At 49.4% G+C, this 14,531-nt stretch overlaps 5 protein-coding genes across 5 annotated transcripts; 2 read left to right on the plus strand and 3 right to left on the minus strand.

The window, feature by feature from the left end:
* Positions 1 to 70: 70 nt before the first annotated feature.
* On the plus strand, positions 71 to 1,271 carry LTR84_011806 (uncharacterized protein; the record flags this gene model as incomplete). Its single annotated transcript, XM_064855334.1, has 4 exons — positions 71 to 111; positions 183 to 276; positions 346 to 654; positions 708 to 1,271. The coding sequence occupies 4 exons, from the start codon at positions 71 to 73 to the stop codon at positions 1,269 to 1,271; spliced, it is 1,008 nt and encodes a 335-aa protein (XP_064708923.1).
* Positions 1,272 to 2,206: 935 nt separating this feature from the next.
* On the plus strand, positions 2,207 to 4,033 carry LTR84_011807 (uncharacterized protein; the record flags this gene model as incomplete). Its single annotated transcript, XM_064855335.1, has 6 exons — positions 2,207 to 2,421; positions 2,523 to 2,550; positions 2,600 to 2,676; positions 2,737 to 2,920; positions 2,974 to 3,150; positions 3,203 to 4,033. 6 exons carry the CDS (start codon positions 2,207 to 2,209, stop codon positions 4,031 to 4,033), a joined length of 1,512 nt encoding a protein of 503 aa, XP_064708924.1.
* A 289-nt stretch (positions 4,034 to 4,322) lies between these two features.
* On the minus strand, positions 4,323 to 7,949 carry LTR84_011808 (uncharacterized protein; the record flags this gene model as incomplete). Its single annotated transcript, XM_064855336.1, has 5 exons — positions 4,323 to 4,970; positions 5,050 to 5,140; positions 6,612 to 7,473; positions 7,529 to 7,638; positions 7,702 to 7,949. 5 exons carry the CDS (start codon positions 7,947 to 7,949, stop codon positions 4,323 to 4,325), a joined length of 1,959 nt encoding a protein of 652 aa, XP_064708925.1.
* Positions 7,950 to 8,908: 959 nt separating this feature from the next.
* LTR84_011809 (uncharacterized protein) lies at positions 8,909 to 11,839 on the minus strand (the record flags this gene model as incomplete). Its single annotated transcript, XM_064855337.1, has 2 exons — positions 8,909 to 11,580; positions 11,746 to 11,839. The coding sequence occupies 2 exons, from the start codon at positions 11,837 to 11,839 to the stop codon at positions 8,909 to 8,911; spliced, it is 2,766 nt and encodes a 921-aa protein (XP_064708926.1).
* A 561-nt stretch (positions 11,840 to 12,400) lies between these two features.
* LTR84_011810 (uncharacterized protein) lies at positions 12,401 to 14,052 on the minus strand (the record flags this gene model as incomplete). The annotated part of the gene is made up of 4 exons (XM_064855338.1): positions 12,401 to 12,684; positions 12,733 to 12,793; positions 12,853 to 13,638; positions 13,720 to 14,052. The coding sequence occupies 4 exons, from the start codon at positions 14,050 to 14,052 to the stop codon at positions 12,401 to 12,403; spliced, it is 1,464 nt and encodes a 487-aa protein (XP_064708927.1).
* Between the last annotated feature and the right edge of the window lie 479 nt (positions 14,053 to 14,531).

A 14,531-nucleotide genomic window follows, 5' to 3' on the forward strand; every position in this document is an offset into this window, starting at 1 on the left:
TCTTCTTTCTTGGCACGAATTGATCTTGATATCTGTGTAAGAGTAACGAGCACGCTCGAAGTACTCCAGGATGGCTCGAGAGATCAAAGTGATGCTGTATGGTTTAGGAGCGTAAGTCGGCCTCCCTCTCTTGAAGAGTTGTGGATCTAGCCCGAATTTTTCAGACACTGAGACTATCACAGCATCGGATCTTTTTACGCTTTTATATTACAAAGGAGCAAAAATGTCCGTCTGACTGTCGTTGCCCGATCCAATTTCGAGGCTGTCCAGAAAAATGTATGCTCCCTCTTGGAAACTGCTAGGAGGCAGACCCCAAAAGACTCATAAGTGGATCGCTGGCACTAGGGTATCCAGATCACGAGCTACAATCACGGAAAGCATCATTTCAAGCCAGCTAAAGGTAACAAAGACCCAAAATCATTGACAGCTCCTGCTGATGTCGATGGAAAAGTCGTGAGAACACCGGCCGAGGCTGGTGAGACGTATGACTATATCGTCCTCGCAAATAAGGCTACCGATCCTGCAGCTGTCCCTGGGCGAATTGCGCCGGCTGTTGATGATAGCAAGACAACGATAGTCATTGCACAGAACGGAGTCGGCAATGAAGACCCATTTCGAGAAGCATTCCCAAATAGCCCAATCTTGAGCTGTGTGGTAGGATACGCCACTTTTAACTAGTATGAGATCCATTTCTGACTGTTTGTTAGGTATGGGTTGGTGCTGGTCAAAGTGAACCAGGTATCGTTGAACACCGGGCATCAGAAAATACTGAGATAGGCATTTTTCCCAATAAAGCCCTATCGGCAGAATTCGAGAAGACAAAGCTCGATGAATTCACGGCCATTTTGTCAGAGGGCAAGACTCCATTTTCAATTTCTGACAACATCCAAATTCAGCGTTGGGAGAAAGTCGTATGGAATGTTGCCTGGAATTCTCTCACTACACTCACAATGTTGGACACTCACGCTTGGTTGAAATCCTCTGAAAACTCGACTCCAATGACGAAACAACTGATGCGAGAAGTCATCGATGTTGCTAGAAAGGCCGAAGTGCCTCTCGAGTACGACTTGATCGATATCTTGATCGATAGGATTCTTGCTATGCCTACAATTGGAAGCAGCATGCAAGTCGATTGCAAAGCAGGGAGGCTGATGGAAGTCGAAGTGATTCTAGGAACTCCTTTTAAGAAGGGCAAGCAGCTAGGGGTTCCAACACCGACACTAGACGTTCTCTATACCTTAATGTTGGCGATAAATTCTCGAATGAGTTGATGATGTTTGGGATGACCGTGCTATCTAAGGGGTACAGGACACAAAAAAGAAAGAGAGTTGAACACCACCCAGGGCAAAAACCCGGCTATGCACAAGCTGTAGCAGAATAGACGCTCCTAGAAGATTTCTTGTACTGGTCGCGGTATTCCCCCATAAAATGTTTAGGATGCGAGGCTGGAAGCTGCAACTCGACGGTATTCCACTAGTTAAGGGAGTACGGAGAAATGCCACGGAGACGCTCGGGGCCTGTTGATCGCCTGGAACGCCTATGACATCAACCCTGGACTGTGTGACACTTTCTGAGCTCCCCCAAGTTTTGTGGCTTGAAAGCTTAACTCGTCCAAACATCTACAACTGTGAAACGAAGCACCAAATCATCGGTTTGGTTGCTCACCATCCAGCAATGTGAACCGTACCGTTCTCAAACGCTGACTGGTATATGTATACCGCTACCCATCGTTAAAAATAATCCGGGATCACCCGATGAGCTGGTTCAATAGCGCTAACATTATCACAGCTAACTGCTGGACCATGTGGAGGCTCACCAAGAAATATACCTGGTATCCTGGCTAAACATCAGATCATACTTAGCGATGCAATTTACCGCAAAGTCCACCACGCAGATATAGTGGGGTGAGAGCTATTGATGTTATCCATAACCCCCATATGATGGGCTGATCCTACCCCTTTGATACCGGTCTTGCTGGCAGAATAGGTGCCTGATCCCCGTGGGGTGGATAGCATTGCTCCTAACGGCCATAGAATTCTCCAGCATCTCGTAGCGAGTCCAGTTCGACGTAGTCGGACTAGAGCAGGGCCGCTCAACTAGCTGTCTTTTTATATGAAGCAGGTTCCTTCCTTCACTAGTCATTCGTTCTCGCCACGATCTTGTTGGCTCAACACACTCACCCATCTGTGACTCAACATTTCAAAGCATGGAGGAGAAGCCTTCCGTCGCGGATGAGGCCAGACGGCCGAGTCATGCCTCCTCTCGGGTCGAAGGTGTCGGCGCTGAGAAGGTCCGTATGGAGCATTCTCATATGGTCTTGCCCGAAATTCTTATAGGACTTTCGGATGAGGAGCTTCAGCAGATTGGGCGAAAGGCAACTTTCAAATTGGACTGTTTCATTCTTCCGTCAATTACCATCATGTGAGAAATCTGAAATCCAATACTTTCTCATGCCTCGCTCCTTATTATCAACCATCGTGAATTGTCCCTACACCTGGACTGCAGCTAACGGTACCGATTAGGTACATCATGAATTACCTCGATCGCCAGGTGAGTTTAGTGATATTCCATAAGTCTGGACCAGTATTGATTGTTGCAGAATATTGCGAGTGCGAAGTTGGCAGACATCAGCGTGGACCTCAATCTGTCGGCTGTCCAATATCAGACGTCTGTCAGGTAGGCATAAACATCCTCAGGAGTAGCTTTTGACCGAGTATACTGACGATTTATGCCCAGCATTCTCTTCGCAGGATATATTTTGATGCAAGTTCCATCAAATATCATTCTAGGAAAGATACGCTACCCAGCAATCTACATTTGTTCGGCTATGGCGCTTTGGGGTCTGATTTCTGGTCTCATGGCTGTCATCCATAATTTCGGCGGCCTCCTTGCTTGTCGATTCTTTCTCGGCTTCGTCGAAGTATGGAGTTTATCTACGACTCGGACTATCAACCTTGGCTAACATCTTTACAGGCTGTCTTCTTCCCTGGAGCCTTGTACTATCTATCAATGTTCTATTCTCGCAAGCAGTTCGCCTTTAGGACAGCTATCCTGTACTCGGGCTCGCAACTTGGTAACGCTTTTGGTGGCCTGTTCGCCATTGGAATTCTGAAACTGGACAACGAAAGGGGTCTTGAAGGCTGGCGATGGGTAAGAAGAATCAGCACGTCATCTTGCCTAGCTCTTTCTGATATGCAAATAGCTTTTTTTGATTGAGGGAGTTCTCACCATTTTCCTGGCCTTGGTCTTCGCATTCATCTTGCCCAATTCCATCAAGACACTCAAGGGCTTCTCCAATAAAGAGAGGGAGTGGGTCATCTGGAATTTCGAGTCTGATCTAGGTCAGCAAGATAATTCCAAGGAGGTCAGTGGCCAACAGGGTCTCAAATTGGCTGCGATGGACCCAAAGATGTGGCTTTTCATGACGCTCCTGACATCGATTTACATTTCCGCTGCCGTTACCAATTTCTTCCCATCCGTGGTCGGTGGCCTTGGGTATTCGAGAAATAAGACCTACGGCCTCACTGCGCCTCCTTTCATGCTCTGCGTCATCTGCATGTTGATTAATGGCTTCCACTCGGATCGAACGCAAGAACGCTACCTCCACATCGTCTGCCCCCTCGCCATCACCGTGGTGGCCAATATCATCGCCGTATCCACACTCAATGTCGCTGGACGGTACGTTGCAATGATGCTGATGCCCGCCTCGTTCTACTCGGCTTCGATTGTGGTTCTTTCGTGGATTGCGGGCAGTCTCAATCAACCTGCTGTCAAACGAGCGGCTGCAATCGCTGCAATCAACGCAGTATCGAATACCCCCAACATCTGGACGTCCTACCTATACCGCTCTGCCCCTCGATACATCGTAGCCTTTGCAGTCAATCTGGCCGCTGCGGTACTGGCCATTCTCGTTGCAACAGTTATCCGTGTTTATCTGCGTCGCGAGAATGCAAAGATGGACCGTGGTGAGGATGTGGGTAAGAGCGGTCCCACCGAAGCACAGAAAATGGCTGGGTTTAGATATACACTGTAGACTACTCCACAAGCCACATGAATGTGATAGCCAATTGCTCCTTACTCGGGGCTCGCAGGTCTCTACTCTGTACATAGACAAAAATGTTGTCCTCTCCGAAAGCCAGTCGAAAACGCATTCAAAAAGCAATCTACATATGGATCAACTCAAAGCTATCCCCGGGGAGATGATTATGTAGCCCTCAGGTCCGGTCTTGATTGCACATGAGCTATAGAAACCCATCCACCAGAACGAGTCACGAAAGAAAAGTGCAGCCGATTCCAGCCACGAGTACTCGATGTTCTCTGCTTCACCTCCCCATCCAACCCCCATCAACAGTAACAATCTCCCCACTCACATACGCACTAGCCCTGCTCGCCAACCAAACGACGGGGCCCTTGAAATCCTCGGGGTCACCCCACCTCCCCATGGGAATTCTCTCGAGGATCTGCCTGGCACGGGTCTCATTCTTGATCAGAGCCTCGTTCATGTCCGTCTGAATATACCCCGGCGCGATAGCGTTGACGTTGATTCCCTGACTGGCCCACTCGTTGCTCAGTGCCTTGGTCAACTGGGCAACCCCACCCTTTGCACTCGCGTACGCAGGAACGGTCAGCCCGCCCTGGAAGGACACAAGGCTGGCAACGTTGATGATTGAGCCACGGTGGGGGCCCGGTCGCTTGAGCATGTAAGCACCGAAATCTCGGCAGAGCGTGAAGACGGTGGTAAGGTTCACTTGGAGTACTTCGCTCCAGTCGCTGAGGGGGAATTCGTGGGATGGATGTCGTCGTTGGATCCCGGCACAAGTAACCAAGATTGATACATCATGGCCGTCGTCGAGAATCCTTTTCGATAGACCAGACACTTCGTCCTGTGAGCTTAGATCCGCTGTGTAGATGGTCGCTTTGCGAGAAAGTGCCTCGATGGAGGCTTTGGTCTTTGTGTTGCTCGTGTCCCTCTGGAGTGGCAATATCAGAGCTTGCCTTGTGGAAATATGCATGAATGCTAGGCTTAGCACGAGGCTCAAATTGCCTTACCTGAACCAAAATGATGTCCGAGCCTGCTTCCGCCAATGCAATGGCCATGGCTGCACCAATGCCTCTTGTGCCACCTGTGATGACCGCAGTCCTACCCCCAAGGGAGAACATGTTAAGGAACGAGACCGACATCTTGGCGGACACCCCCGAGCAGGCTCAAGCTGAACACCACAAGGCTGGACGCGATCGTCGATGTTTTTGTCTTCAAGGACAGGATACAACGCCCTCCGAGAATATTGCTGATGATCCTACAGCTATTCGGTACCTACCAAGACGATTAGTGATGTAAGTATGAAAGATCCTCTGTTAGAGAAGCCCATTCGACTTTAGTGTAAATTCTAGGGCACCACAAACCGCATCAACCATGAGGATGAGCACTTGATGATACTATTGCCACCAAAGCAATCAAGCGACCAAGGTTGACAACAGCAACTGGCTGACTCGGTCGACGGTGTGTACATACGCCACGTTTACTTTCAAAGGTAATGCTCACCACAAAAGTGATACATTAACTAGTTTGCCTGTGGTCCAAAACCTCGGGGAGGTGGGTTTTCCTTGATAACCCCGCGTGGAGAGCTATTGCGTACTGTGTAGTCTGCAAGGAATCAAGGTTATGCAAACAGAGCTGTGACAGCGAAGTATATCGCAGAGGTTGACTCTTCCCCAAAACCACCGCGTCGTTGAGGTTGTCTGCGTCTGTTTAGGTAGGCTTTCTCATTAGTTAGCAGCTTTCGGCGGGTTGAGCACCGAGCCTTGAGGGACAACCATCGGTGCATTTCCCGGCGGACGGCCCTCCCACTCTTAGTTAGAAATCCATAGGCACTCGAGGGCATTCGAATCTCGAAGTGTCCCACGCAATCCAGTTCGTCATCATGAGAAGATGGAGATTGTGGAGAGTTAACCATGGAAAGTAGTGGGGGACTGCTCCAGGCCCTTCGGCATGGAAGCCCAAATTATTTATTCGGCACGTGGAAATCTCCGGCGAGTTTTGCTTAACTGCCAAGCTAGCTTTATGGCTGAGAGGCTTAAGGACAATCTTTTTTGCCCCCACGGCCCTCTAAGCATCCGCGAGTTAAGCGTCATCCTTCCAGGGGCACCGGTTGTGGTCTCAGACCTTGGCTCATGTGGAAGCTCTGGAGGGTGATATCCGTCCGCCTTTCGTTGGGGTGTAGGCTTATGCGATGGAAACTCGCACCTAAAGGCATCGTGGGGTGGAATGGTGACGGTTTCCCACTTTCCGTGGAGAGCACGATCTTGCTATGTAAGGTACGGTCTCGGTGATGCCAGATCAAGGTTAGGCGAACGTCTACAAGTGTTCTGAGACGAAATCTGGAGCGTCATGGACATGGGCATAAAATTTTGATTGTCTAGTCATGATTGCTGTAGCAATCGCTCGACTCCGCCAGTATGAGCAAAAGGGCCTGTCCATAGCAACAAGGGGAGGTTGTATGTACAGAATGTTGGTTTGGCACCGTAATCTCTAGGCGAGCGTGAAAGACTACTGAGTAGAGAAGCGGCCACAGTACCTGGCCTCACAGATGACAAGTTCCCATGGAGCTTACCATTCCCTGATACTGCCGTCTTCGCCATAAAATTCTTTACACTGCCACGGCTCTGTCGTCTTGGAAATCCGTCTGACAACCTCCTCGTCGATCTCGATACCCAAGCCCGGCCCTGTAAGCGCTTTGACATATCCGTTATCGATCGCGAAGACACTTTGATCCACGAGATATGTATTCAGATCCTCTTCTCCAGCTTCGACGTTGTAGTGCATTCCCAACGACATTTCCTGGATCACAAAGTTGGGAATGTTCAAGGCGATTTGCATACTTGCCGCCAGCGCGATGGGCCCGAGGGGACAATGTGGTGCAATAGCCACATCGTAGGCTTCAGCCATATTGGCAATCCGCTTCGTTTCGGAAATACCTCCGGCGTGCGCAATGTCGGGCTGGAGAATGTCGATAGAAGCATCTTCCAGGAATCGCTTAATGTCCCAACGAGTGTACAGCCGTTCACCCTGGGCAATTGGGATGGTTGTGCTGTCGCTCAGCTGTTTGTATGCTTCTGGGTGTTCCGCAAGGAGGGGTTCTTCGATGAAGAGCGGACGATACGGCTCCAGGGCTTTGGCGAGTTGTTTGGCCATAGGTTTATGCAGGCGTCCGTGGAAATCCAGACCAGCATCTAGACCCAGCGACTTCACAATCTTCAGTCGCTCGACAGTTGAGTCAAGTACAGACGGCGAGTCCAGCCAGTTGACATCCTCAGTGGCATTCATCTTGATACACTTCAATCCTTGTGCAATACGAGCTTTGGCGGCAGTTTCGATATCTGAAGGTCTGTCACCACCGATCCAGGCATAGACTTGGACCTTGTTGCGAACTTTTCCACCAAGAAGTTGATAGACCGGGACCTTTAGTTTTCGTCCTATTAGAAATCAATGAGCTGAGGTCTACCCTTTTTCTCCCCTGATTCTACCAACCTTTAAGATCCCAAAGGGCAATATCAATCCCCGAGAGAGCAGACATGAAGACTGGCCCTCCGCGATAGAATCCTAACCGCCATACTGTCTGCCAAATATGTTCGATATCACTGTGGAAAGGGAGAAATCAGTTTTCCCGTCACCAAACAAGCTGAATGTGAGGAGAGGCATACTCCGCTTCGTATCCGATGATACGCTCAATTATCTCGTCCAACGCCCCCTCTACCGCTTTGGTATGTCCTTCAAGAGTGGCTTCTCCCCAGCCATAGTTGCCATGGTCATCTGTAATCTTGACGAACAGCCACCTGGGCTTGACTCGGAAATATTCTACACTTTTGATCTTCGGTCCTGTGGCGCCAGGAGCATGAGGAGTCGACCCATTGGTGACGCCATTCAATGACTTTAATTGATCAGTAGCCATTTGACCCAGTATACTCAAGTTGTCTTTCGATATAAATGAAAATAAAAACGCACATATGCTTTCGTATTAGTTTGAAGACAACAATCGTCAGCTCCGGTTGGACATGACTAAATCATTAGCAGATGACGCCCTTTTTCTCCGTGAGTCGCGCTTGTCACCCAGCTGAGCAAAATCCATAAACTACGGAGTACGAATTCGAGGATCGCGTGACACCGTGTGCGGCTGTTTTGGGGGAGAGGCAAAAAGGAGCTTCGGTAGGGACTTCTCCGGCTGGCGAAACGACGAAATCGACTCCCCACGAGGAGATCTTGGAGTGAATGAAGTGTGTGGCGTGGGGGTATGCCGACCTGTTCCCCTCCTGCTGGGGGCGTATCAGCGATCAATTAGGACGCCTCAGGCTTGCTCTCCTCCGCTTTTTACCCCATAAAATCTTCAACTGGGTTGCACTCTCCCCGGCCAACCACCAGACACTTCCTTCGATGCCCACCAATGCATTGGCGTCATTATATTTCATCCTCGGCTTGCCTGAAAGAGGCATGCATGCTTGTTGAGTCCTTGCTTTTTGCGGTACGGAGGAGCGGTGTGACATTTCCAATCTGAAATGTGATCCATAACCTCAGTCTTTGCGACCAAGAAAACCGGTAGACGGCACACGGATCGACGGTACACGGATCGACGGTACACGGATCGACGGTACACGAATTGGCGTAACTCAGTACACGGAAAAATATCTGGCGTCACTCTGTCTATGTACGATTTGTTTATGTTGAGCCCGTTCTCGGTATACAGCTGGGTCAATGAAGCAATTCGCGCTCAAACATGATTTTGTTTGGAACAGAAAGTCAATCGCAACCGCAGGCATGCCAAAGAAGTGAAACTTGCATTGATCTCAACGATTCGGCATATCCTTCCGCCGGAAAATAAGACGGATGTGCTCCAGAACCGTAACACCAGCCGTCTCAGATGCGGCTCGCTCCTCTTAACAACATTATCGCATTCCGAAGAAGATCCGCAGCCTCATGTAGAAGCTCCCATCTTGAATCACGAAATGCTGTCTCTAAGATCGCAAGGACCCCCACCACATTGTTGCGGCCATCTTTTATTGCGTCAAGAGCTTGTGGGGTTTTGACAGCACCCACCGTTGATAGGAAGACTTGCGCATCTTTCACGACGGCATCGAGCTGGAGCTCGCTGCCGTCGTGTGCCATATTGAGCATCGATTGGCTTGGGCTGTGCGACATCGTCGGGACTGCGCCTGGACTTGGTGTTGCTTGAATTAGACTTGGAAATGGCCTCAGAACGCCATCCAAGGCAAATCCATACGACCAAACCACAAGGGCAGCAAAGTACGACGCCCATGGCCTAATGACAAGATGATCATCTCGGGCATTATACAGCTTCTTCGAGCCATCCTTAGTTGGAGGGATCACCGATCTCAACAGCTGAAGTGCATGGAAGACACCAACGTTGGCGCTTTGGCCTTTTGCCCAGTCGAATATCTTACACTTTACTCTTTCATAATCGGCATTTGAGACTGTTCTTCCAAAAAGCCGTTTTGACCCAGCAAAGATCTGACAGTCCATAATGTCAACATGCATCGACATATGGCTCAGATGGTGAAGAACGTTTGCCGATTTTGCCATATCTTCTTCTCCTGAAACAGAATCGTGCTTTTGCCAAGGAAGAGATGCCTTGCGCATATGCTCCAAGTTCTCATCGAAATCTTTCTTCCAGGATTCAAAGGCCTTGGTCAACGGGGTTCTCCAGCCATCTGGGGCTCCCATCGATTGACTGACACCAAGAGTGGAGACCTGTAAGTCTCTCTGATGCATATGCCACGACACCGAGAGTAAGCCAGCAGCCAGTATCATTCTTCCAAAATTATTGGTACGAACTTTCCTCCCGGTTAACGTCTTTTTGAGCCCATCAAGAAACGTGGTTGTTTTGACTCCATTTGCGTGCAGACTAGCTTCGACACGACCCACCTCGGCCGCTGACGTTGCTGACCAAAGTGCGTCATCACAAGGTAGAGGTAGTCGGATCTCATGAACGACCATCATGGCGGCATGTCCGAACATGGTTGCGTTAACGGCATCAAGATAAAAGGCAGCAAACGCCGCTCTACGAGTAGCCTCTGCAGTTATCCACCGACTCCACCATTCTTCTGGAGTCGTTGGTGTGCGCCAGGCCTCCTGATTACCTGTCTCTATCAGTGCTGTTCCCCGCCTCATGAGGTTTATTGTAGTAGCATAATGAATGTGTGAACGTTCATGTAGCATCCGCGTGGCGTTCAGTTTCTCGTATATCTCCAGAAGTAGGAGAGTCTGGAACACCCAAAGCTTTGCAGGGGGGTGAAAATCATTGTGCATAAAGACTTGCCACCGTAGATGCCAGGCTATGAATGTGGCCAGTCGTGCAGCGGCATCAGTCACTTGGCGACCATGAGCTCTATTGAGATAAGCTGCACCAATAGCCATTACAGCTAGTAGTAGATAGTCATGAGTATTCTCAGCAGAGAAGGTTGGCTGATGCAAAATCGGCATCTGTGCATGAAAATGGTACCAATACGAGCCAATATAGTGTTGCATTGAACGAAGGCTCAATGCATGATCTTCAGCGTCGAGATTGCCTCGAAAGACTTCTTCTCTCAATTTTCTGACAAAGTGGTTTTCTCCATCGTTGAAGGTGAGTTCCATCAAATTCAGCAGCGATTTCCGTTTGGCGTACGATAACAAATCACTGTCACTGGAAATGTCGAGGACCTTGCTGATTGATTCTCGAGGACGAACTTGCATAATCTCAGGGTAGCTCTGATCCATTGGATTTTCTGTGAAGTAATTGGGGTAAATAGTACTGCTGAATGCATCTCCAGCATTGGGAAAGCCTAGGCCTCCTTGAACGCCCATGGAAAAGGCGGCCGTCTGGAGTCCTCCAGCATCCTCAAAGAGCCAGGCAGTGAACTCATCTCGAATAGACACAGGAGAATCGTTGAAAGCTTGGTCACTCAATGTAGGGACCGAGAATGGAGCGACTGGCTTGTCTTGCGTTGCATTATGTGCCGAGTGGTTTCGAGAGTCGCCTGTGATCGTGATGCCATTGCTCAGGATGTTCGGATCGAGGTTGTCAAAAGAATTTTCCGTGAGACTATGTGATCGTTGGAGAGATAGTGTTGCATCAGATGGCATCTCTGGGAAGCTAAATGCCGGAGGTTGCCTCGATGCGCGAGGTTCAGAGCCAATATATGACGCCCGTCGCATTGCAGGCAGATTTGGGGGATTACTGTTGGTCGATGTAATGCTGCCTTGCCCAGACTGCTGCACAGTTGATTGAAGATTCTGTGGCTTGAGACTTGGATCTGAGAAAGATGAGCGATGCATCAGAGAAGATTGTAAGCCTTCGGAAAGCTGTTTCGGTGTTGCAAAAATGTTAGAAATGGGGGAGCCAGGGCTATTGACATTGCCTTCACTCATTGACGAGCGTGGAGATATTGGCTCTCTACTGGCAGCATTCTGCCCCGAGAGTGGCTTTCCACGGTTCTCATGTCGTTCGCGATGTCGAATACATAGATCCTGCCTCACAAAAGTCCTTGAGCATCCTGGAAAGTCACACTTGAAGATCTCTTTGGGATTATCTATGCGACTGTCAGTATCTGGTGGAGCTCATATTGAATGAATCGCAAGCTTACGATTGAGCTGATGTCTATATAAGTGTTCCGCGCGCGAGTAATGTCGGCCGCAGCCGGAATAAGTACATTCAAATCGTCGTCGAGGTTCATTCTTGTTTGAGCGTTGTTTACCATCGGTAGTGGCTTTAGGATTGGAGTCGGCCTCGGTATCCATGGTCTCCGTACCTAGAGGTTCATCGATCCTCTGGCGCTTAGGTTCAGACATGTCTTATGTTCCAGGCCCTTCGTGCAACATGTTGGGTTCGTATGATATTAATGGGTCTTTGTCCCGGAGAGCTTGGATGGGCAAGCTTTTATGTTAGCAGAAAATGATGCCTGACAATGACCTGAGAATGTGCCAATGATTTCACGAGACAGAACGCCAGAGGGTATGGGGCGCGAGGCTGTTAGATTGGTAGGTCTACTCTGCGACCACTAAGGCAAAAGCATTGATACTGAATGATATTGTGGCGTGGATAATTGTGAGAAGCGCGTTGCTCGACGTTGGGATCACGAAGACAATGTCGGTGCATGAGCCGGCAACTCGGTCTTCGCCTGCCGCCTTGACCAGCCACTAAGATTAGTTCTGAGCTTCCCCGCAGTCACCTGATTCCACACAAGAATCTGGGCTGTGGGGTGGGGGGAAACTACGGACAAACAGTTTCCCCGAGACTAAATCACGTCGAAGACGTCTACGACCAACCGGCTTTCAAAGATATTCTTGCTCAAGGATAGAATGTTCATTAACGAATGCTACGGCGCCCATAATCTGCCGTTCTCTGATCCTTCACTTCTTCAGATACACAGTCTGGCTGTTGCAATACGACTTCAGGCCACCAATTCCGAATTCTATCCCGATGCCGCTCTCCTTGTGCCCTCCATAAGGGGCTCTGATGTCCAGCTCAAAGTGCGTATTGATCCAGATATTGCCAGCTTCAAGTTGCTCGGCGATCTTGGTAGCCCGGTCTAGATTACTCGACCACACAGAGGCTCCAAGACCGTAGTTTGTGTTATTCGCTTTGGTGATGGCTTCCTCGTCGGTGCTGAAGCTCAAGAGTGGGACAATAGGACCTATTCACTTGTTAGTTGAATCGTGTAAAAGGTAAGAACAGGAATTACCGAAAGGCTCTTCCACGACCAGTCGGGAATCTTCCTTTGGTCGATCGATGATTGTGGGAGTCTGAAGAAGTCAAAAATCAGTACCAAATTTATAAGAATTTTCCCAGGACGACGACTTACAATGAAATATCCAGGACCATCAGGGTTCTTGCCTCCCACCGCCACATTCAATTTCTCTTTTTCGATCTCGCCGAAAAATCCCTTGACCCTCTCATATTGCATCGAATTCTGAATTGGTCCGAGGAACACACCTTCCTCATGAGCTTCACCAAGCTTTAGAGTCTTGGTGTGTTCCACCATTGCGTCACGGAACTCATCGAAGATCTTTTCGTGGACAAAGATACGTTTCAGAGCGAGACATATCTGACCAGAGTTCAAGAAGGCAAGAGTGGCAACCTTCGCTGCTACTTCCTTGATGTTTACGTCTTCGAGTATAATTGCCGGATCATTTCCTCCCAGCTCGAGCGTGACGCGCTTCAAAGTCTTGCTTGCGCTCGCCATGACCTTCTTGCCTGTAGCAGAGGATCCGGTAAAGCTGATCTTTGCAGGACCAGGATGCGACGTCAACCATGGACCAAGGTTATCATCACCACTTAATCCCTGTACCACACCCGCGGGGAAGTATCGTTGGGCTAACTCAACCAGTTTAAGCCCACCATATGGTGTAAAGGGGGAAGGCTTGATAATGATGGGATTTCCCGTGACAACGGCCGGAGCAATTTTGGTAACGCATAGGAGGATCGGGTAGTTCCACGGAACAATGCCGACAACAGTGCCAAGGGGTGTATACCTCACGATGATCTTGCGTCCCTCCTCATCGGCAACGACATCTGTGGGCAGCTCGAGGCCTGCCATAGTTCGAATGGCGGACAAGGCAAAATCCAGCTCGAAATATGCCCAATGAAGCTGGTATGAGGACACGTCAACAATTATCCGGATATAACATGCTATCATTCACGAGTACATGAAGGAGATCATTATACTGACTGGCTTTCCCTGTTCCTTTGTCAGGAATTGTGCAAAGGCATCCTTTTCCTTCTCCAGGCCATCTGCAAAGGCTAACACTGCTTTTCTCCTGTCCGCGTAGCTCGTGTTTGCCCAGCTCTTCGCCGCCTTCTTCGCCGCTTCTACGGCTCGATCGACATCCTCTGGGGTCGAGACAGGTACTTCTGGATTAGGCTTGTCCGTTGCAGGGTTGATTCCATGGCGGGTTTGGCTTGTCGACGACAGTTTCCCATCGATGATGTTTGAGAAAGTGGTGAAGTCGAGGCTGCTTGCACCACTGGAACCGTTGACCCCGTCCTCAGCGTGTGGTGCCATTGGAGTGAAGATGCGTGGTTGCTTTTCGATCAAATCGTCTTGATGGAGAAATGGCGATTCTGTGCAGGTACTCTAGCGTGTAGAGAAGAAAGTGCTATCCAAAGGGAAACCTGGAGTCTCTGAGTGACCTTTTGTAAACCCCATGGCCCATGAAAGATCAACTCGTGTCAATCAGACATCCGCATTTCAGCTCCCCATAATTTGCTCCGCATGTCCCAGTTCTGTGGAGATGTAATGTACGAAGACAGGGCTGTGTCTCACTGAGTTTTTTCGTTTTCGGTGTGGCCAGAATGTCGTAACACGATCACGACCTCGTGTTCAATGATCCGGTATCACAAAAGATTTGTCATTGGCTCTCCCTCGGTATACCAAGATTACAACACGATATTCGCGGGGTACAAGTGGAACATACCCGTCAGTTGGCCCCAAATGGGCAACTGCACATGGCCTACCAGATCGAAAGAACAAATACTGAAAGA

The sequence above is a fragment of the Exophiala bonariae genome, assembly GCF_035927105.1.
Source record: "Exophiala bonariae strain CCFEE 5792 chromosome Unknown scaffold_6, whole genome shotgun sequence".
In the NCBI taxonomy this organism is placed as follows: domain Eukaryota; kingdom Fungi; phylum Ascomycota; class Eurotiomycetes; order Chaetothyriales; family Herpotrichiellaceae; genus Exophiala; species Exophiala bonariae.